The sequence below is a fragment of the Bombina bombina genome, chromosome 7 (assembly GCF_027579735.1).
Source record: "Bombina bombina isolate aBomBom1 chromosome 7, aBomBom1.pri, whole genome shotgun sequence".
Taxonomy (NCBI): Eukaryota; Metazoa; Chordata; class Amphibia; order Anura; family Bombinatoridae; genus Bombina; species Bombina bombina.
In genome coordinates this window covers 308005997-308029554 of record NC_069505.1, presented here as the reverse complement: position 1 = coordinate 308029554, position 23558 = coordinate 308005997, and the positions used below count along the sequence as shown (strand labels likewise).

At 37.4% G+C, this 23558-nt stretch overlaps 1 protein-coding gene across 3 annotated transcripts in view; it reads right to left on the bottom strand.

Moving 5' to 3' along the window:
• Nucleotides 1-23210, bottom strand: part of IL5RA (interleukin 5 receptor subunit alpha) — a 117852-nt gene extending 94642 nt beyond the window's left edge. For 2 of the 3 annotated variants that reach the window (XM_053720928.1, XM_053720930.1), the window contains exons 1-4: nt 23162-23201; nt 2965-3025; nt 1068-1219; nt 27-168 (exon numbers count right to left, since the gene is read on the bottom strand). In XM_053720928.1, the coding sequence (XP_053576903.1) occupies nt 27-168; nt 1068-1219; nt 2965-3022 (352 nt within the window). In that variant the 5' untranslated portion in view covers nt 3023-3025; nt 23162-23201. Of the gene's footprint in view, nt 1-26; nt 169-1067; nt 1220-2964; nt 3029-23161 lie in introns of all 3 variants that reach the window. The other variant, XM_053720929.1, reaches the window with a different exon arrangement.
• Nucleotides 23211-23558: the final 348 nt, after the last annotated feature.

Here is a 23558-nt window from a genome sequence, read left to right as displayed (position 1 = left end):
AGTTGTATCACCATATATTTGCTTACCAGAGGATGGGGGGAGAACTGCAGTCACTAGGTCACTTCGAAGTATCTCCTGATCCCCCTGGTATAAAACAGCTGCCAACTGAGCATTGAGTCCCTTGTGCAGTGGGAGCATTTGTGAAGAGCTTGTGTATTTTGTGTAGTACTGTGGGGAAAATATATTTTTAGCCAGCCTTAGGCATTGGGTGAGATATTAGCGTTGAGGATCAGTCAAGAAAGGCCATCTCTAAGAGTAGTGTGATGTGGGCTTGCTTAAGGCAAGATGAAGATATGCCAGTTGGTATATAAAAAAAAATATAAGTAACCAGTGCTCTGTCTTAACTGGTTGAAGCAATGATGTCATAAAGATAACCGTGGCAAGATTTGGAGATCCCAACACTCTTATAGCATTAGTCAAATTTGTGAAAAGCAGTAAAACAATTAGGTTTGTCTTCTTGTTCAAGGAAACCTTGGCAGCTTGTCACAGTGGTGCACCTTGTCTACTCTGCTATAGTGTTTACAGTGTGCCGGTATTTAAGAGAACGCAAGTGTATCCTTTTTTGTGCATTACAAACCTGACTTTACTGAACCTGCCTGGTCCTTATCTGCCTATTGTCCAAGTCTGGCTACTACCTGCATATTGTACCTGCCTAGCTTATAACAGCTTGAAATTAGTGCCTTTATGCTATACCAACATATTTATTGTCCTGTTGGTTATTCCAATATAACTATTGCACCTGTTGGCCATACCTAAGACAGGTCCCAAATATCAGCCCAATTGGCCCCTGTCAGTGGTTTACAGTCTCTCTGGTTTGACCTTTATTAGACTTGAGTCTTATTTGCCTAGTCTAAGTCCTGCTGTTCTTTGAATACTGTATTTGTCTACATCACTGCTATTAACCAGTGAGACACATCTGTTATACTTGCCTATACTCAAGTTCATAAACCAAGACAGTTATACAATGGCCATAATATGTTTATGCATAGAGCTTGTGTTGGTTTTACAGAGTATGTGTGTAAAATGCTTAATGTATTTGTATGAGGTGTTATATACAACCCCATTACCATCTCTTCTTTCTCTCCAGGAATCTGAATTTCAACCATGTACTCCATCCTTTTAAATCCATCCTTTGGAGTAACACTTGGTTTCCAGGATAATTCAACCTTTCCAAGTGCAGCAACTGAAATCCTGAAATCTGTGGGTGGCAAGAGGTGACCTGTAGGGTGACAAAATCAAGATAAAAAGACCTTAGTGTTGAGGTAGCACATCTGATTTAACACAACCAGATACTGGTTATTGCAAGTAGGCAATGAAACCAAAATCTTAAAAATTAAAGAAATGCAGAGCTCCTTATAATCCCACATTTTGAGATGATTCTCCTTTGGAAGCTCTGTCCCACACATGGATTTCCCAAACTACATCAAGAAATATCTACTCTCTGACCAACAATCACCCTGACCCTATCCTCTAAAAACACTGGGCCAAAATGACAAATGTTAGGAGATATGGAAAATAAAAATGATCCATAAAGATTGAGAGGCAAAGTATTAGACAACTGTGAGAAGAATAAGAAGACAGTACAATATTAGTGGGCAGAAATAAAATAACTATGATAGGGTAGGCCACTATATGGATGGCTGGACCATATCAATGTAACAAGAAATAAAGGAGGATAGCAGACAGGTGTCTTAACCTCTACTGGTTACATCATGCGATGTGTTGGTGCTACTCAGGACCTCTGTCTGCATCATGATAATATTGGCTAACTTCTCCAGAAGGCTGGTAATTTCTATTTCACTTGAATGAGTGATCTTCTATTAGGTAACCTGTAAAGGGTTTTATAGCATCAATAGGTCCAATTTTTTAATAGTTGGGGCTTAACTAGTTATGGTACGTATAGCTATTGATCATAAATAGCCAGAGAGAGATCAGTAGATCTCTGAAGAAACCATTAACTTCAGACTAAGGGGCCAATTTATCATGTTCGGGCAGACATAATCATGTCCGCCCGACATCGATGACGATAAATGCTGAAAGCAAAGCATTTCGTGTGAAATGCTTGGGCAATACCTCACCCTGCACATTCGCGCCCAATCAGCCGCTAGCAGGGGGTGTCAATCATCCCGATCGTATCTGATCGGGATAATTGCAGCCCGCGGCCTCAGAGGTGGTGGATGAGTTAAGGACCCTTGCTTCTTAACTTATGTTGCAGTCGCAGCATCATAAATTGGCCCCATATGGTTCATCCTAACATGTGCATTTGGCAATATTACTGTATTACTGATAAAAAATAATAATATTCCTCAATTTTATACTATCACTGGATGAATCTTGTTATGTAATAGTTTATTATTAAAATAAATAGATGATTCATTGAAAACAATGCAATGAACAATCTTCATGGAACCAGCTGCATAGCATGGTCAAGCTCTGATAGAACCAGCTGTGTAGAACTGGTCAAGCTTAATAGGTTGGTGAGTCCAATGAAGGTTGAAAGACTAAAGAGATTGGACACACACACCAATCCTCACTGACTATTGGTGTATTACAGCTAGGTATTGCCAACCACAAGGCTCCTTAGGGGTCTAATTGTGAAAGGCCTGTCGGACATGATCCGACATTGCGGATCATGTCTGACAGACCTCGCTGAATGCGGAGAGCAATACGCTCTCTGCATTCAGCATTGCACCAGCAGCTCTTGTGAACTGCTGGTGCAACACCGCCCCCTGCAGATTCGGGACCAATCGGCTGCTAGCAGGGGGGTGTCAATAAACCCGATCGTATTCGATCAGGTTGAATTGCGGCAATGTCTATCCACCTCCTCAGAGCAGACGGACAGGTTATGGAGCAGCAGTCTTTAGACTGCTGCTTCATAACTGGTGTTTCAAGCTCCATACGGAGCTTGATAGGTATTCCCCATAGTCTTTATGCTATATATAATCTATAATTGAATTAACTTACTACAACCCGTCACTTGAGCCCATGATAAGAGTAGAAATATCTTCATTATCCCAGACATGATCTGCTGAGGAACAAAACACATACTCCTATTAGTGGTTTGAGAATTTTAATGTAATATGGAGGACAAAAATATAACTTTCAGAATTCAGATAGAATGTACAATTAAAAAAAATAGAACTTTCAAATTTTTTTCTATCATCATATTTACTTCTTTTTTTGTATCATCTGGTTAAAAGTAGTTATTTTCTATGAGAGTATACTGAAGAAGGCTCTAGAGCAAGCACATGTTCTGAGCACTAGATTTATGCTACTGCCATATGGTGTTTAAGACACATGCACACTGTTGAGGCTACCTCACTATGCTCTCAAGAAAAGGAATATATAAACACATCCCATATAAATTAATTTATTTCATGATGGTGAGAGTGCACTAGCCATAACATGTCAAGTCTTACAGTAGGAGGCAAAACACCCTAAACAACTGAGCTTTTATTCCTTCCACTTTACCATGACTCATGGTTATACCAGGTTAAAAGAAGTACTATCAGGTACTGCAGCTGTTAAGGAAAAAACAAGGGCAGGTCTTGTGGACTCTTACCATCATGAAAGAAATTAATTTATCAGGTAAGCATACATTTTATTTCATAAGTTGGTGAGAGTTTGGGAGCCATCACTTGTGGGATCCTATACCAAAGCGGAAAAGTCCACAAGACCACTATGAAATAAGGCAGGAAAAATAGTTAAGGCAGCTAGAGGTACTAAACAGGCACTGCAACCTACAGAACTTTCCTACCAAAAGCAGCCTCAGAAAAGGTAAACATGTCAAAATTGTAGTATTTGGTAAAGGTATGTAAAGATGACCAATTAGATGCCTTGCAAATATGTTCAATGGAAGCTTAATTTTAAAAAAGCCCAAGAAGTGGCGACTGTTCTGGTACAATGAGCAGTAATTTGTTTGGGGGGGGAGACATCCCTGCTTCTAGGTATAAAATGCGAATCAAATCTCTAAGCCAAGCTCCCAACGTGATTGCAGTAGCTTTCTGTCCCTTGTGGAGACCTCACAAATGTATAAACAAGGAAGAAGAATTTATGAATTCTTTAGTGGCTTGAAGATTTTAAGTCGCTTAGTACAACCAATTTATAAAGTAATTTCTCTTTAGCTTTTTTGTGTTGGAAAAAGAGATGGGACAACAATTTCCTGATTGATGTTTTATGAAGAAACAACCATAGGAAGAAAAGTTTGTTCTTAAAACTGCTTTATCCTGATGAGAAAAAAAATCAGGTAAGGAGAATCACAAGATAAAGTAGAAAGCCCAGATACTTCGCCTGCTGAGTGTCAGTATATAGCAGGGTTATAATACAATGTATTTGTTATTATTCTTTAAAACAAACCCCCAATTAAAATGTATATACGAAACATTTGAAATTAGTATTTATTCCTAAATTCTTTAGATTAGTTAAAATTTATATACACCTTCAAATATATTAAGTAGAGACTAGCTTATGAATCAAATTATACATGCTTATGCTATTATAATATTCTATACCACAGGTCATAATAAAATATACCTTTAAAATTAACTTTCCTCACAATGAATCGCATTAAAATACCACAATAAAATACCAGGGGTTGTATATATTATTAATGCAAACAGCCAATGTATATGCCAATATGTCTGACCTGAAATAACCTCTTATTAGCTACAATAAGGCAAATTCTAATATATATATATATATATATATATATATATATATATATATATATATATATATATATATATATATATAGTAATTAATTTATGATATTAAAATTCAAAATTCGTTCTAAACATTAATATTTAATACCAGTATACTTACTACAATCTAACTAAAGCTTTAGAATATCTTTGATTTAAAATATTAAATATACAGTTGCTTATACTTTACCAGATCATCAGTTTGAGAATTCAGTTAATATCCAAATATGTCTATCGTCATATGTCTTAGGGGAATTATGCACATTTGTAAGAGAATTAATCTTGATAGTCTCTTATCCACAAAGAGTGTCCCATGTATTTGTATTACAGAAAACTGTGTTCGCACACTGGTCTCTCTATAAGCAAAAATGGCAACAAGCAGGATTGCAAACAGTCACCAAGAAAAAAATTTCAGCCAAAATCCTTTTTCTCTGTGTGCAGGGAGTTTGTGTCTGAGACAAAACTCCTTCCCATTTCTTAATCATTCGATAGATTTAGATACGCCCTCTTCTATGATTGCCTACTGGGAAATGTCATTTTAACAGCCAAATGCCTTTTGGTTGTAATTCTGGATTTAGGCCATCGGGGGCAGCAGACAAGACAAACAGTTTCATTTTCAACACTGCTATACAGTAAATACAGTTCTTAAATATATTTTTATCAAATGCCTATTTTATATACTTTTAATCTCCTAGTTTTAATAATTATATGTTCCATGTATGGTCCATTTAATATAATTTTTTTCTGAGTATTTCAAGATTACACATGAATATACTCCACTTATAATATCTTAAAAATGCGTTTAAAATCATACTTTCTATGAAAATATTTAAAAGGATTATAATACCTTCATCATGGACTCAATTACTTTCTCAGTTATCATCTTAATATCACATACATACCTTGAGATCAGCAATCAGATGTAGTTTCATATAATTATATGTATATTGGATTACTATCCCATATAAATATTTCATATTTGTATATCTCTTGCTGAGTGTATAAAACATATGATATTATTTAAAGCACCAATTATATATGTACTTATTAGATGCCTGAAAAATATAAGAATATGTTATCCATTAAATTTATTACAAACCTGAAATGCATTTCTCAGATCCATGGACATATACATTTTTATACAAGGGTCATTAATTTTATTACCCATCTTGGGCAAGAAACCAATATATGGACATACACATCTGAGGGCTCCATAATGCTAATATTTACTTCGAAGTGGCCCATTAGTCTAATCTTTACAAAGGTCTAAATCTATTGTTCTTTCCTGTGTAACCAAGGAAAAGGGGGGGGGGTTGTCTGTTATGACTACAGCCCACACAATTTATGTCAGAGGAGGCATTGGCAGATCAGAAGTACCAAAATGTATTTTATACATATGTAGTTTTTTTTTAAATTTTATTTACAGATACCCTGACATAATGAAATGGCTAAAAGAAAGAAAACCCTTGAAGACAACAGATGAATGTCCCGGCCATGCATAGGTTCAAATTGCTGAGCCTGAAGAACCCTCAAAACCAAATAAAGGTTCCATGGAGATGAAGCAGGTCTGATAACTAGTCTTAACCTGGCTGAAGCTTGAACACAGGATTGAATTTCATGAAGTCTCAAAATCTTCTTGTGATACAAGACTGAAAGGGCAGAAGTGTGGGCTTTAAGGGAACTGACTGATACGCTCTTATCCAGACCATCCTACAAAAACTGTAGAATTTTAAGAAAATAGTTCCAACAGTAATAGACTCACATCAGAAAATGAAAACATTGCAGATTTTGTGTTCAATATGTCTTGGCCTGAATCAATGTATTTAACACTTGATCTGGAAAACCACTGAGAGATAAAATCTGGCTTTCAATCGTCATGCTATTAAATTGAGAGATTTGAGGTTTTGATGGAAGAAGGGACCTTGAGAAAGAAGGTCCTTCCTGAGAGGAAGACACCATGGAGTAGATTTAATAAGCAGTGGATGCTGCTTTCTACGCCCGTAGTTTCCAGCTCACCGGCAATATAAGTTAATGATTGACACCCCCTGTTAGCTGACGATTGGTTTCATGTCCCTATAAACACAGTTCTGGTCAAGCAATAGTGCAATAATAACAGTGCTGATTCCCATTGAAAGTTTTCTCTGATCACTTGGTGAACCTAGAAAGACATTTCACTGCACATGTTGTACTTTTTCCCCTTGTGAACTGTCCCCCTCACTCTCTGCAGCACCTTTGCACTGTGTACATTTTTCATCACTTCCTATAACACATGTGCTATGCCTAGCTTTTTTCTGTGGTGTTGCTGGTGCTCTGTCATTTATGCCAAGATGCCTCAGGCCTATAATGGCACAAAGCTGTCTTTAAAGTGAATGTGAAGTCACCTATAGTCGTTAACGCAATATTGTCAACCAATTCAAATTAGGGGGACTTTGATTCATCGTTTTTCCAAATTTTATAACTAAAGGTTAAAAAATACAGTTTCTCTTTGTTTTCGTGCCGCGCTTCCTCTGCCCTCCATATTGTCCCTCTCCATTAGAATGATTGACACAGCAACTATTGTGAATCCGGCCCCCCCCCCCCCCCCAGGGGTGTTCAACCCCTTTTTAGATATGTCATGCGCTTCTTCTGGGCATGCATTAGAACATTATCTCCTGATTGAGAAGCGATGCACGTTCACGCGACACAAATGTTCTTTAGCACACAATTCTAAATTGAGCAGTAAACAAAGATCAATCGGATGCAAGTAAGTTCTAATGACAGGGTATAAGACGATTGCGAATTCTGAAATGGGCATATATTTCTAATAATAGAGCTCTCCACGGGTGGGACCGCTCTATACGTCACCCTGTGAAACACCTGAGTGCCGAGAAACGGGTTGCAATATTACATGTTTTAATGCTCTGTTTTAAAGTTCATTGGTTTGTTTTTATTTGTTGTTTCGGACAATAAATGTTTTAACATAATACCGTAATTTGAACTTTATGTTTGGAGCGTATCACTGTTTCCAGTTCCAGCACCAGCACCAGAGGTCAGCTAGCCGGTTAGCTGAGATAACCGGCCTGCACCTACAAGCACATTGGTGTGCTCCTCGCAAATGTGAGTACCTTGTGCTTCATTTCACACACCTTGCCAGTATATACTACTGATACACACATTTTGGTGCCTCTCTGTTTTTTTTTATCTGTTTCCTACAATCTTAGCCTTATGACCATTTGTTGTTGCCATGCATTAATTACTAACTGCCATGAACTGTAATGTAGTGTTCCATCCTACCCTATCAGTCAAGAGGGGTTAAATGAGATGGCATGATGGACCTCCACATCTAGACCAAAGAGGTGTGGTGTTTGTACCAGGCAGACAGATGACTCTGTTGCTGTGAAATATGAAGATATAGCCAAATAGAATAGCCAAAACTAGGAAACCACTCCTTACAGGAACTGCAGGGCTTATGCAGGTGTTCTATTAGATTCTGCTCCTTTGTCAGAATCTGCTCCCTCTGACTGTGCATGCTCTGTATGATGTAATCGCACTCCACATATGTTAAATAGGAATGTGTAGAATACGATTATGTCAATCAGCAACATGCGCACTCAGAGGGAGCAGATTCTGACAAGGAAGTTGTGTCGGCTCTTGCTGCCGATATGCATGCGCTGTTAATTTTAATACTGTCACAGAATTTAAAAGTGCAGATTATATATATATAATCTGATAGAACACAAACAATAGGCTGTTTCTTATGCCTCCACTCCTGCTGGCCATATATCCTGTATATGCAGCTCTCTGCATACCCTTCCCCTACTGTAACTGTATATTATTTTACAAGGCATGATATCATATGCCTGGTGTAACTGCTGCAGTAAGATTCATTCAACATGAAATATTTAAATCATAAAATCAATAAATGATTTTGAAGCAGCTAGCAGTACTTGCTTACTCACTGATCTTCACTTTCACCATACTCCTGTCAGCCACTGCCCTTCCTGCAGCACCCGGCTCATGCGCCTCCCTCTTCCTCTCTGTCACTTTGCTGGTGCTGTTGTGTTTGGGGAATGATAATGAGATCAGCCCAGCTGGGAGGAGGGCAGGCAGTCAGGGGTAGGGGCTGTCTAGTAGCAGATACAAGTCTATTTCAGCAGGGCACATTTAGGAGCATTACAGTGGTCAGTGGCGTGCATGCGCCGCCACCCTCTGAGGTCGTCAGAGAAGTTCCGAAACTTCTGAAAATGTTCCTGACCTTCTGAGAGCCTGCTTAGATGGAGGACCAGAGCTCTGGGATGTGCAAACACCTGCACCAATAAAACATAATTTATGTAAGAACTTACCTGATAAATTCATTCTTTCATATTAGCAAGAGTCCATGAGCTAGTGACGTATGGGATATACATTCCTACCAGGAGGGGCAAAGTTTCCCAAACCTTAAAATGCCTATAAATACACCCCTCACCACCCCCACAAATCAGTTTAACGCATAGCCAAGAAGTGGGGTGATAAGAAAAAAGTGCGAAAGCATAAAAAATAAGGAATTGGAATAATTGTGCTTTATACAAAAAAAAAATCATAACCACAACAAATAGGGTGGGCCTCATGGACTCTTGCTAATATGAAAGAAATGAATTTATCAGGTAAGTTCTTACATAAATTATGTTTTCTTTCATGTAATTAGCAAGAGTCCATGAGCTAGTGACGTATGGGATAATGACTACCCAAGATGTGGATCTTCCACACAAGAGTCACTAGAGAGGGAGGGATAAAATAAAGACAGCCAATTCCGCTGAAAATAATCCACACCCAAAACAAAGTTTAAATCTTATAATGAAAAAAACCCAGAAATTATAAGCAGAAGAATCAAACTGAAACAGCTGCCTGAAGTACTTTTCTACCAAAAACTGCTTCAGAAGAAGAAAACACATCAAAATGGTAGAATTTAGTAAAAGTATGCAAAGAAGACCAAGTTGCTGCTTTGCAAATCTGATCAACCGAAGCTTCATTCCTAAATGCCCAGGAAGTAGAAACTGACCTAGTAGAATGAGCTGTAATCCTTTGAGGCGGAGTTTTACCCGACTCGACATAAGCATGATGAATTAAAGATTTCAACCAAGATGCCAAAGAAATGGCAGAAGCCTTCTGACCTTTCCTAGAACCGGAAAAGATAACAAATAGACTAGAAGTCTTTCGGAAATTCTTAGTAGCTTCAACATAATATTTCAAAGCTCTAACTACATCCAAAGAATGCAATGATTTCTCCTTAGAATTCTTAGGATTAGGACATAATGAAGGAACCACAATTTCTCTACTAATGTTGTTAGAATTCACAACCTTAGGTAAAAATGTAAAAGAAGTTCGCAACACCGCCTTATCCTGATGAAAAATCAGAAAAGGAGACTCACAAGAAAGAGCAGATAATTCAGAAACTCTTCTGGCAGAAGAGATGGCCAAAAGGAACAAAACTTTCCAAGAAAGTAATTTAATGTCCAAAGAATGCATAGGTTCAAACGGAGGAGCTTGAAGAGCCCCCAGAACCAAATTCAAACTCCAAGGAGGAGAAATTGACTTAATGACAGGTTTTATATGAACCAAAGCTTGTACAAAACAATGAATATCAGGAAGATTAGCAATCTTTCTGTGAAAAAGAACAGAAAGAGCAGAGATTTGTCCTTTCAAGGAACTTGCAGACAAACCTTTATCCAAACCATCCTGAAGAAACTGTAAAATTCTCGGAATTCTAAAAGAATGCCAGGAAAAATGATGAGAAAGACACCAAGAAATATAAGTCTTCCAGACTCTATAATATATCTCCCTAGATACGGATTTACGAGCCTGTAACATAGTATTACTCACAGAGTCAGAGAAACCTCTTTGACTAAGAATCAAGCGTTCAATCTCCATACCTTTAAATTTAAGGATTTGAGATCCTGATGGAAAAAAGGACCTTGCGACAGAAGGTCTGGTCTTAACGGAAGAGTCCACGGTTGGCAAGAGGCCATCCGGACAAGATCTGCATACCAAAACCTGTGAGGCCATGCTGGAGCCACCAGCAGAACAAACGAGCATTCCTTCAGAATCTTGGAGATTACTCTTGGAAGAAGAACTAGAGGCGGAAAGATATAGGCAGGATGATACTTCCAAGGAAGTGACAACGCATCCACTGCTTCCGCTTGAGGATCCCTGGATCTGGACAGATACCTGGGAAGTTTCTTGTTTAGATGAGAAGCCATCAGATCTATTTCTGGAAGACCCCACATTTGAGCAATCTGAAGAAATACCTCTGGGTGAAGAGACCATTCGCCCGGATGTAACGTTTGGCGACTGAGATAATCCGCTTCCCAATTGTCTATACCTGGGATATGAACCGCAGAAACTAGACAGGAGCTGGATTCCGCTCCATACCAGAATTCGAGATACTTCTTTCATGGCCAGAGGACTGTGAGTCCCTCCTTGATGATTGATGTATGCCACAGTTGTGACATTGTCTGTCTGAAAACAAATTAACAATTCTCTCGTTAGAAGAGGCCAAGACTGAAGAGCTCTGAAAATTGCACGGAGTTCCAAAATATTGATCGGTAATCTCACCTCCTGAGATTCCCAAACCCCTTGTGCTGTCAGAGACCCCCACACAGCTCCCCAACCTGTCAGACTTGCATCTGTTGAAATTACAGTCCAGGTCGGAAGAACAAAAGAAGCCCCCTGAATTAAACAATGGTGATCTGTCCACCATGTCAGAGAGTGTCGTACAATCAGTTTTAAAGATATTAATTGAGATATCTTTGTGTAATCCCTACACCACTGGTTCAGCATACAGAGCTGAAGAGGTCGCATGTGAAAACGAGCAAAGGGGATCGCATCCGATGCAGCAGTCATAAGACCTAGAATTTCCATGCATAAGGCTACCGAAGGGAATGATTGTGATTGAAGGTTTCGACAAGCTGAGATCAATTTTAGACGTCTCTTGTCTGTCAGAGACAGAGTCATGGACACTGAATCTATCTGGAAACCTAAAAAGGTAACCCTTGTTTGAGGAATCAATGAACTTTTCGGTAAATTGATCCTCCAACCATGATCTTGAAGAAACAACACAAGTCGATTCGTATGAGATTCTGCTAAATGTGAAGACTGAGCAAGTACCAAGGAAATACTACAATACCCTGTTCTCTGATTACAGACAGAAGGGCACCGAGAACCTTTGTAAAAATCCTTGGAGCTGTTGCTAGGCCAAACGGCAGAGCCACAAACTGGTAATGCTTGTCTAGGAAAGAGAATCTCAGAAACTGATAGTGATCTGGATGAATCGGAATATGCAGATATGCATCCTGTAAATATATTGTGGACATATAATGCCCTTGCTGAACAAAAGGCAGAATAGTCCTTATAGTTACCATTTTGAATGTTGGTATCCTTACATAACAATTCAATATTTTTAGATCCAGAACTGGTCTGAAGGAATTCTCCTTCTTTGGTACAATGAAGAGATTTGAATAAAACCCCAGTCCCTGTTCCAGAACTGGAACTGGCATAATTACTCCAGCCAACTCTAGTTCTGAAACACATTTCAGAAATGCTTGAGCCTTTGCTGGATTTACTGGGACACGGGAAAGAAAAAATCTCTTTGCAGGAGGCCTTATCATGAAGCCAATTCTGTACCCTTCTGGAACAATGTTTTGAATCCAAAGATTGTGAATTGAATTGATCCAAATTTGTTTGAAAAAACATAATCTGCCCCCTACCAGCTGAGCTGGAATGAGGGCCGCACCTTCATGTGGACTTGGGAGCTGGTTTTGGTTTTCTAAAAGGCTTGGACTTATTCCAGACTGGAGATGGTTTCCAAACTGATACCGCTCCTGAGGGCGAAGGATCAGGCTTTTGTTCCTTATTGTGACGAAAGGAACGAAAACGATTATTAGACCTAAATTTACCTTTAGATTTTTTATCCTGTGGTAAAAAAGTTCCTTTCCCTCCAGTAACAGTTGAGATAATAGAATCCAACTGAGAACCAAATAATGTATTACCCTGGAAAGAAAGGGAAAGCAAAGTTGACTTAGAAGACATATCAGCATTCCAAGTTTTAAGCCATAAAGCTCTTCTAGCTAAAATAGCTAGAGACATATACCTGACATCAACTCTAATGATATCAAAGATGGCATCACAAATAAAGTTATTAGCATGTTGAAGAAGATTAACAATGCTATGAGAGTTATGATCTGTTACTTGTTGCGCTAAAGCTTCTAACCAAAAAGTTGAAGCTGCAGCAACATCCGCTAAAGATATAGCAGGTCTAAGAAGATTACCTGAACATAAGTAAGCTTTTCTTAGAAAGGATTCAATCTTCCTATCTAAAGGATCCTTAAAGGAAGTACTATCTGCCGTAGGAATAGTAGTACGTTTAGCAAGAGTAGAGACAGCCCCATCAACCTTAGGGATTTTGTCCCAAAATTCTAATCTGTCAGATGGCACAGGATATAATTGCTTAAAACGTTTAGAAGGAGTAAATGAATTACCCAAATTATTCCATTCCCTGGAGATTACTTCAGAAATAGCATCAGGGACAGGAAAAACTTCTGGAATAACTACAGGAGATTTAAAAACCTTATTTAAACGTTTAGATTTAGTATCAAGAGGACCAGAATCCTCTATTTCTAAAGCAATTAAAACCTCTTTAAGTAAAGAGCGAATAAATTCCATTTTGAATAAATATGAAGATTTATCAGCATCAACCTCTGAGACAGAATCCTCTGAACCAGAGGAACCACTATCAGAATCAGAATGATGATGTTCATTTAAAAATTCATCTGAAAAATGAGAAGTTTTAAAAGACCTTTTGCGTTTACTAGAAGGGGGAATAACAGACATAGCCTTCTTAATAGATTTAGAAACAAAATCTCTTATGTTAACAGGAACACTCTGAGTATTAGATGTTGATGGAACCACAACAGGTAATGTAACATTACTAAAGGAAATATTATCTGCATTAACAAGTTTGTCATGACATTCATTACAAACAACAGCTGGAGGAACAGATACCATAAGTTTACAACAGATACACTTAACTTTGGTAGATCCAGCACCGGGCAGCGTTTTTCCAGAAAAACTCAGTGTCAATCTGGGACATCTTGCAATATGTAAATAGAAAAAACAACATATAAAGCAAAATTGATCAAATTCCTTAAATGACAGTTTCAGGAATGGGAAAAATGCCAGTGAACAAGCTTCTAGCAACCAGAAGCAAAAAATAATGAGACTTAAATAATGTGGAGACAAAAGTGACGCCCATATTTTTTAGCGCCAAAAAAGACGCCCACATTATTTGGCGCCTAAATGCTTTTGGCGCCAAAAATGACGCCACATCCGGAATACCGACACTTTTGGCGCAAAAAACGTCAAAAATGACGCAACTTCCGGCGACACGTATGACGCCGGAAACAGAAAAACTTTTTGCGCCAAAAAAGTCTGCGCCAAGAATGACGCAATAAAATGAAGCATTTTCAGCCCCCGCGAGCCTAACAGCCCACAGGAAAAAAGTCAAATTTTAAGGTAAGAAAAAAATTGATTCATTGAAATGCATTATCCCAAAAATGAAACTGACTGTCTGAAATAAGGAACGTTGAACATCCTGAGTTAAGGCAAATAAATGTTTGAATACATATATTTAGAACTTTATACAAAAGTGCCCAACTATAGCTTAGAGTGTCACAGAAAATAAGACTTACTTACCCCAGGACACTCATCTACATGTAGTAGAAAGCCAAACCAGTACTTTAACGAGAATCAGTAGAGGTAATGGTATATAAGAGTATATCGTCGATCTGAAAAGGGAGGTAAGAGATGAATCTCTACGACCGATAACAGAGAACCTATGAAATAGACCCCGTAGAAGGAGATCATTGAATTCAAATAGGCAATATTCTCCTCACATCCCTCTGACATTCACTGCACGCTGAGAGGAAAACCGGGCTCCAACCTGCTGCGGAGCGCATATCAGCGTAGAATCTAGCACAAACTTACTTCACCACCTCCATAGGAGGCAAAGTTTGTAAAACTGATTTGTGGGTGTGGTGAGGGGTGTATTTATAGGCATTTTAAGGTTTGGGAAACTTTGCCCCTCCTGGTAGGAATGTATATCCCATATGTCACTAGCTCATGGACTCTTGCTAATTACATGAAAGAAATTTAAATAGAGAGCATCTCAATTTTACTATAAATGTGTTAAAATGCCTAAAACCATATGTAGTGTTATATGTTGTCTGTAACTATGTCCCCATTCTATGTGAATCATAAGTACATGCTAATAGCCTGTGGGCTATGTGAGTGCAAATGCCTACTTAACTTCGGCAATCACTTTACCTTGCTTACCAAGCTGCAGGAGAAGAGAACTGTCACAGGATCTGGAGTACAGGAGGAGACTGCAGGATGGTGAAGGCTAATGACAAACTCACAAAAGGAGATTGTGAGGCCAATTTACCAAATGTCTGTCGGACCTGATCCGACAGTGCGGATCAGGTCCGACAGACATCGCTGAATGCAGAGAGCAATACGCTCCGTATTCAGCATTGCCCCCTGCAGACTCGCAAGAAATCACGCCAGCAGGGAGGTGTCAATCAACCCGATCAAGTACGATTCCTGTCTGCCTCATCAGAGCAGGCGGACAGGGTCTTTAGACCACTGCTCCATAACTTGTGTTTCTGGCGAGTCTGAAGACTCGCCAGAAACACGGGCCTTCAAGCTCCATACGGAGCTTGATAAATGGGCCTCTTAGTCTAACTGCTAGTTGTACACCCCTCCATCCTATTCCCAGCTCTTTGAAGGGGATAATGGGTCTCATATTGGTCTGAGAAGTACTTTCAATCAACGTGTAGATCATCACTTCAAGTTTCATCATTACTCCTTGCTGAAGGCAAAACATTGACCAGGGAATCATGGGAATCTGGGAGGGATTTTGCCACCTCCTGTGAATGGACTTTGGGCTCAGGAGCAGCAATGCACTAGTGGGAGCTAACTGCTGATTGGTGGCTGCACATAGATGCCATTGGTTCACCAAATGTGTTCATCTAGCTCCCACCAAATGTGTTCATCTAGCTCCCACTACTTATTAGCATTGATGCTAATAAGTAGTCCGAGAGAGCCTGCTTCTTATCATTTGTGGAATCTCATTACAGGTAGCCCTCAGTTTACTCCGGGGTTAGTTCCAGAAGGAATGGTTGTAAATTGAAACCATTGTAAATTGAAACCCAGTTTCTAATGTAAGTCAGTGGGAAGTGAGAGCGATAGGTTCCAGGCCCCCTCTCAAAATTGTCATAAGTAACACCTAATACATTCTTTTTAAAGCTTTGAAATGAAGACTTTAAATGCTAAACAGCATTATAAACCTAATAAAATAATCACACAACACAGACTTCACTTGCATTTTTCTGCAAACAGTTCTTTCTATGCATTCCAATCTGGACTGATTTATAAATAGGAAGATCATGTTCCTTTGAAATCTGCTCGATAGCTCAGGTCTGGTTAAACTGATTAATTTTAGCTTGCTTGGCTTTGCTGCAACACAAGCTGACAGCTCCATCTACTGGCTATTTTAATAAATGCACTGCTTCTCAATGCTTTTCAATAGCAGTCACATGACTGGAAAAAAAGGTTGTTATTCTGAAACGGTGTAAATTGAACCGTTGTAAAAGGAGGGCCACCTGTATATGTTTGACATTTTATAGGTTTAGGCGATAACTACTCTTTACAATTCAGAAAACTTGATGTTTGCTTTTCTGTTTAGATTATATACTAATGGGTTCTTTTTACAGTATATTTCTGTTAGATATGTCTGCTTTGTACCCTAATGTGTGCATTGTAACTTCTTGCATAAGTTCTGTATGTTATGTGATCTAAACCTCAATAAAAAGGTATATTTAAAAAAAATGGTATGCTGTGTCTAAATCATATAAGATTTGTTTTGGTCTTCATGTCCCTTTAATTCCTTTCCATTAAAGCATACTGAAGTAGGCTCAGGAGCGTGCACGTCCTTTTGACCAGGAATGCTGCTGATATTTTAAAATGGTGGCTGCATTTACAGAGTCTATGTTACTATTTTTAAATGATTTATGAGATTCCAGTGTGTGACGGATGTAATAAGTCAAAAAGTAGCTATTAAGGGGACAAATAATTGTTATGCAGTCTTGAAAAGAAATTAAAATTACAGGGCGAGTGTGAAAAAATGCTGAATGCGTTGACACCTTGTTTGCTGCCTTTTTTTTTTAAAGCCAAATTCTACTCACCATTTGCTTTATTTGAATGAGCTAAGTAGGAATTGTTGTTGACCAAACAAGGGTAGCCATGGTCATTTTGACAGCAAAGTTCCATTATTTTGCAGTTTCTTATCTAATAATCTCTGCTATGTCCAAATAGGGAAATATATGGGGTAGCGTTAGACGTGAATTTTCTCATGTGCACTTCAAATTCTCAAGTGAAATAACAGAAAAAAAGGACAAAATAAATAATGAAAGTATACTGCCAAGTTTTACTATGTAAAATTAAACATTTTATATTACGATCTCACAGCATTTACTGTCCCCTTAAAGGGACTTTATGCTTAGAAAAATTTTCTCATTTAAATGTAAGAGCAACAATAAAACGTGTTTAAAATGTTTGTTTATTGGAGAAAATGTGAGCACTGATTAAATTGAAACTGTAACTAATACCAGTCCAAAGTACTCTTCGAAGTCTGACAAGAAGATTTGGTTTATTCATTACGCATCTTCTTAAAACACAACAGACATAATCATACACACTAAATGCATATTTTTCTTTACAGGCGCACACACCAAAAGCTTAGATCCACTAAGAATTGAAATAAATCTTAAATGAATCACATTATTTTATTAGGTTAATTCACTGAAGCATTATTAGGAAATATTTGTCTCACTGAATACAATCTTTAAACCATAAGTTATGCATTTCACAGCTAAAAGTTTGACATTGCTTAATCTTTTAGCTGTAAAATGCGTTGACTGTGTTTTTTAAATAAATTACATTTTTATTTATATGTTATGGCCTTTATATCAGCTGCCTACTACCACTTGGGTAGAGTTATTAATTTGTCCATCCGTGTGCACAATTTGAAATTACCTCCCTGGGAGTGACTGGGCAACTTTTAGTCACTCCCGGATGATACTTTTGTTGCAAAGAGGAAAGATCCCTTTCCATGTAGATCTCTTCATTTTTTTGATAATCTATGGGGCTACTCTTCTTAGCTGTACATGTACCTAAGCATATACACATTTTCACACAGTCTTAGCATGTGCACACGTGTGTATATTATATATGTGATATGTATATATATATATATACACACTGTATATATACACACACATACACAATTGCACATAACAAACCGGATACCAAGCAGTCGCCCATATGCACATAGTTAACGTCAGCCCATAAATATTAAATGAAGAGTTAGTTAAAGCATTGGGCCAAATGGTTATTGGCCCAGGTACCACATCAAGGCCTCTTTTAAACTTGATTTTACTCCCACTCCAGTCAGCTTGTATGTAAACAAGAGCTTTCTCTTGGCTCACCTACATATGGTTTTGAAACAGCTTCTCATTTACATGCACTTTGTCCATTTGTACTCACACAAGCTCCAACTTAATATAAACACAGCCCTCTCAGCTTGCACCTACTATAAATAAGAATATTCATGATTTTACACATAACTTCAGTAAACTGGTCCTCTCCACCAGGGCTAACTTAAAGGGACACTCAAGTCACAATTGAACTTTCATGATTCAGATAGATGATGCAATTTTAAACAACTTTCCAATATACTTCCATTAACAAAATTTAAATAGTGTTTTTATATTTACACATTTTGAGTCACCAGCTCCTACTGAGCATGTGCAAGAATCACAGAATATATATGCATTTGTGATTGGCTGAAGGCTGTCACATGATATAGTGAGAGTGGAAATAGACGTAACTTTGAATTTGCTATTGTATTTTCTTGTTATCATACATTTGTTGATTATGCAAATCTACAATATTTTCTGGTCCTTAAAGCATTTGCGGGGGCCCTGGGCAGGATACATTTGTAGGGCCCCTCTCCCCAGTGCCTTTATTTCACCTCCCCTGTATGCCCTGCCCCTTGTATCACCCACTCCTGTGCCAACATTCAGTGATACCTATATAAAGAATAACACAAAATATTTGACCTCCTAATGCTATAAACAGCATCACCTCTGACATTGCGGGGCCCCCCCTCCCCAAAGAGCGGGACCCTGGGCGATTGCCCCACTTGCCCTGTCCAAAGAGCAGGCCTGGTCTTTGCTCATAAACATACATGTAGACAAATTCTTAATTTACACACACTTTGTCAGTTTCTACACACATACTCTCTTCTTCCCTTTAAACACACAATACTTACACTTTGTACATACAAATACACAAAACCCACACAGGAACGCTTAATTTGCACACACATTCTCAGTTTCTACATACATACGCTTCTCTCCCAGTTCACACATTAGACACCCTTAAATTCATACAATAGGCAACATTTGTCATGACTGCAGGTGGACAGGTTTGGGAGTAGAGAACCTGTCTGCCCGCAATCGCCATTTGTGATCCTGCCATTTGTGATCCTTAGTCTGGGTTGTGCCAGACTTAGCTTTATCAGATTTATATAACCTTTGATATATAGTGGATACCGGAATAAGAGCACCTAAACTCATTGTGACTGCACAGACAGAATTACTAAATCTGACATTGTACAGACATAGCTAGACTGAACAATTTACGATATGACCTGGTATTAACTGCAGGCCATTACCGCAATGTACTCAAGTTATAATTTGTACTAAATAGCAGCATAGTGTGTCTGATACAGTGATACCTAAGGACTTGAACAGAGAGAGTAACAGACAACTATTAGATATAGCTACATTCATATATAGAACTGTGTGAGGTGCGTTGCAGTGGTGTGTACCTGAAGAAATATTATGACTAACAAGTAATGATAAACTCACACAGGCAAACTGGGTCATTAGTATCCAGATCGATCCACTAGAAAGGCTCTCTAATTCACAAATATTTAACTTATCTAGTCTGGGTTGTGCCAGACTCAGCCACAATAGAAATATTTAGCCCTTCACATATAAGTGATGCCGGAATAACAGCACTTTAATTCATTGTGATTACCAACTCTGACACCGCACAGACTTAGCTGGGCTGAACAATTATTCATATAACCTGGTAGTAGCTGCTAGCTATTACCACAGTGTACTGAGGTTACAATATAGACTGAACACAATTTAATATTAGAATTCAGTAATCCAGGGATTAACAAAGAGAGGGGACATGTTCTACCCATTCTCTCATTATATATACCCAACTCACACTTGTAATCACTTTTTGATGTAGGTACACTGTAACAGTGTTTTAGCGAACGCTATTTTGTTATTAAAAATTTTTGGATCATTCATGACTGTGAATATAGACAGGCCTAATTCAAATTACTGGTGATCCAATATATGTTGATATTACTGGTATATGGTACTGGAGTGTATTTTAATAGTATGTGTATTTCAACCAACAATTTGGTTTTTTAAAAGGTTACAATAAAAGTTAATTTTTATCCAATCCCAGCAGGGACCACCCACCCTTTAGTTTAGGGCCCAGAGTGCTAAAAGTGCATACTTTGGGAATTGTGGTATTCTTTATATCATTTTTCCATTCGGTTGGATTAATTTCATGCACAAGCACCATTTCCTCTATAGAGATATACAATCACTACACACTAAACAGGTGAATATATAATTAAATAAAATAAAGAGGAAAAGCCCGAGGAGTGCCACTATTCAATTTTGTGTGTGTTAAATACACAAAACCCACACAGGAACGCTTAATTTGCACACACATTCTCAGTTTCTACATACATACGCTTCTCTCCCAGTTCACACATTAGACACCCTTAAATTCATACAATAGGCAACATTTGTCATGACTGCAGGTGGACAGGTTTGGGAGTAGAGAACCTGTCTGCCCGCAATCGCCATTTGTGATCCTGCCCCGCGAGGTACAATTTAATACTACAAGAAAGCAATGCCACCCCTGCCCTTGTATAATTGCTTGTCATGTCTATCACCCCGAACAAGCAAGTGTCAAAGTGATTGATCTCGACACTTCTTAGGTGGCACAAACGCAAAAAAGCTGCATGCTTAACCATGTGAAGCCTCAAAAGCTGTAAGTGCAGCTTAAAGGGACATGAAACCCAAATGTTTTCTTTCATGATTCAGAAAGAGCATGGGATTTTAAACAACTTTCCATTTTACGTCTATTATTTAATTTGCTTCCTTCTCTTGTTATCCTTTGCTGAAAGGTTTATCTAGGGAAGCTCAGGAGCAGCAAATAACCTAGGTTGTAGCTGCTTATTGGTGGCTGCATATAGATACTGATTATCATTGGCTCACCCATGTGGTCAGTTAGAAACCAGTAGTGCATTGCTGCTCCTTCAACAAATGATACCAAGAGAATGATGCAAATTTGATAATAGAAGTAAATTTGAAAGCTGTTTAAAATTGTATGTTCTACCTAAATCATGAAAGAAATGTTTTGGGTTTCATGACCCTTTAATAAGTCTCTCTTCTAGTATCTACACAGCATCTCTTATCTCTGATATTACATGCATTTCCTCCCAGCGCACAGGACATTCTCACATCCCACATATCCTCCTCACACACACCGCTACCAGCATGCGCGCTCGCTCCTCATGAACGTTGCTTCCTAGCTTGTATGCACGTTCACTTTCATAAACCCCATACCATTGTGTTTTGCACAACATTGGCATACCCCAAACTTAATTTATGACATCTTGAAAAATAAAATATTAATATGATATATTGAAATATCAATCAAATACAGTGAAATGTGAAATATATATTAAAAGGGGGCGGGTTTGTTATTCTTGTGTACTTTGTGTATTTTTTTCCTCATTGGATTATCATTCTGAAGAAATATTAACCTATTACCTACCCTATTTCCCAAAATTCTGTGAGTGATGAATTTTATTTTGAGATGTACTGTTTTGCATTCTGGCACCCAGGTAACTGACTATTCGTAAAGAATCTAGTCTATCTATCTAATCTATAGCTATCTAATCTATATCTATCTATCTATAAGTATCTATATGTATCTATCTAAATCTATCTAAATCTATCTATATGTATCTATCTAAATCTATCTATAAGTATCTATATCTATATATCAGTATCTATCTATCTATCTATCTATCTTTTTATAAATATCTTTCTATCTATATATCTGTCTAATCTATCTATCTATCTATCTTTCTATATGTATATATCTAAACCTATCTATAAGTATCTCTATCTATCTATCTATATGTATCTATCTAAATCTATCTATAAGTATATATATATCTATTTATCTATCTATAAGTATCTATATGTATCTATCTAAATCTATCTATAAGTATCTATATCTATATATCAGTATCTATCTTTCTATAAGTATCTTTCTATCTATCTATAAGTACCTATATATATATATATATATATATATATATATATATATATATATATCTGTCTAATCTATCCATCTATCTTTCTATAAGTATCTATCTATATTTATCTATCAGTATCTATATATATATATATCTATCTATCTATCTATCTATAAGTATCTATCTATATTTATCTATCAGTATCTATCTATCTATAAGTATCTATCTATATTTATCTATCAGTATCTATCTATCTATAAGTATCTATCTATATGTATCTATCTAAATCTATCTATAAGTATATCTATCTATCTATCAGTATCTATCTAGCTATCTATCTATATATCAGTATCTATATTTCTATAAGAATTTTTCTATCTATCTATAAGTACCTATCTATATATCTGTCTAATCCATCTATCTTTCTATAAGTATCTATATTTATCTATCAGAATCTATATATCTATCTATAAGTATCGATCTATAAGTATCTATCAGTATCTATATATATATATATATATCTATCAGTATCTATCTATCTATATATCAGTATTTATCTTTCTATAAGTATCTATCTATATTTATCTATCAGTATCTATCTATCTATAAGTATCTATCAGTATCTATCTATCAGTATCTATCTATCAGTATCTATCTATCAGTATCTTTCTATAAGTATCTATCTATATTTATCTATCAGTATCTATCTATCTATCTATCTATCTATCTATAAGTATCTATCTATAAGTATCTATCTATAAGTATCTATCAATATCTAACAGTATCTATCTATAAGTATCTATCAGTATCTATCTATTTATCTATCTATCCTGGTATAGAATCTCTGCGCTAAGCAAACTCCATTGGCTTGCTTCACACACATTAACCCTTCTCAGTTTTCACATTCACCTTACATACAATTTCCTTTCAGGATAGTATAACCCATGTTCCCTTCTGTACTCACAGTTTTAAAGCTCCTTAACACGCTGTGTGCTGCTCTCCATTCTGACACATCTGCGGCACTCATCTGATTTACTTATTATAGAGAAGTAGATTGCATAAGAGGCCAGTGAGCGGGGAAATTTAATTGCCCAACTTGATGATACATTAACCCTTTCAATGCCCAGTACAACATGCCTGCACTTAATCTAAAGTATAACAATAATCTCACACAATTTGTATAAATTTATGATAATATAGCATAAAATAACACAAACATATTTATCACGAAAGGACACACATCCAACTGTTCTACAAAGCAGATCCTTACATAAAATATAGAAAGCAATAAAATAACGAGGTTCTGCATCCCATATAACCTATCCACTGAGTTCAGAATTTAACTAGCAATAGGTGGAAAT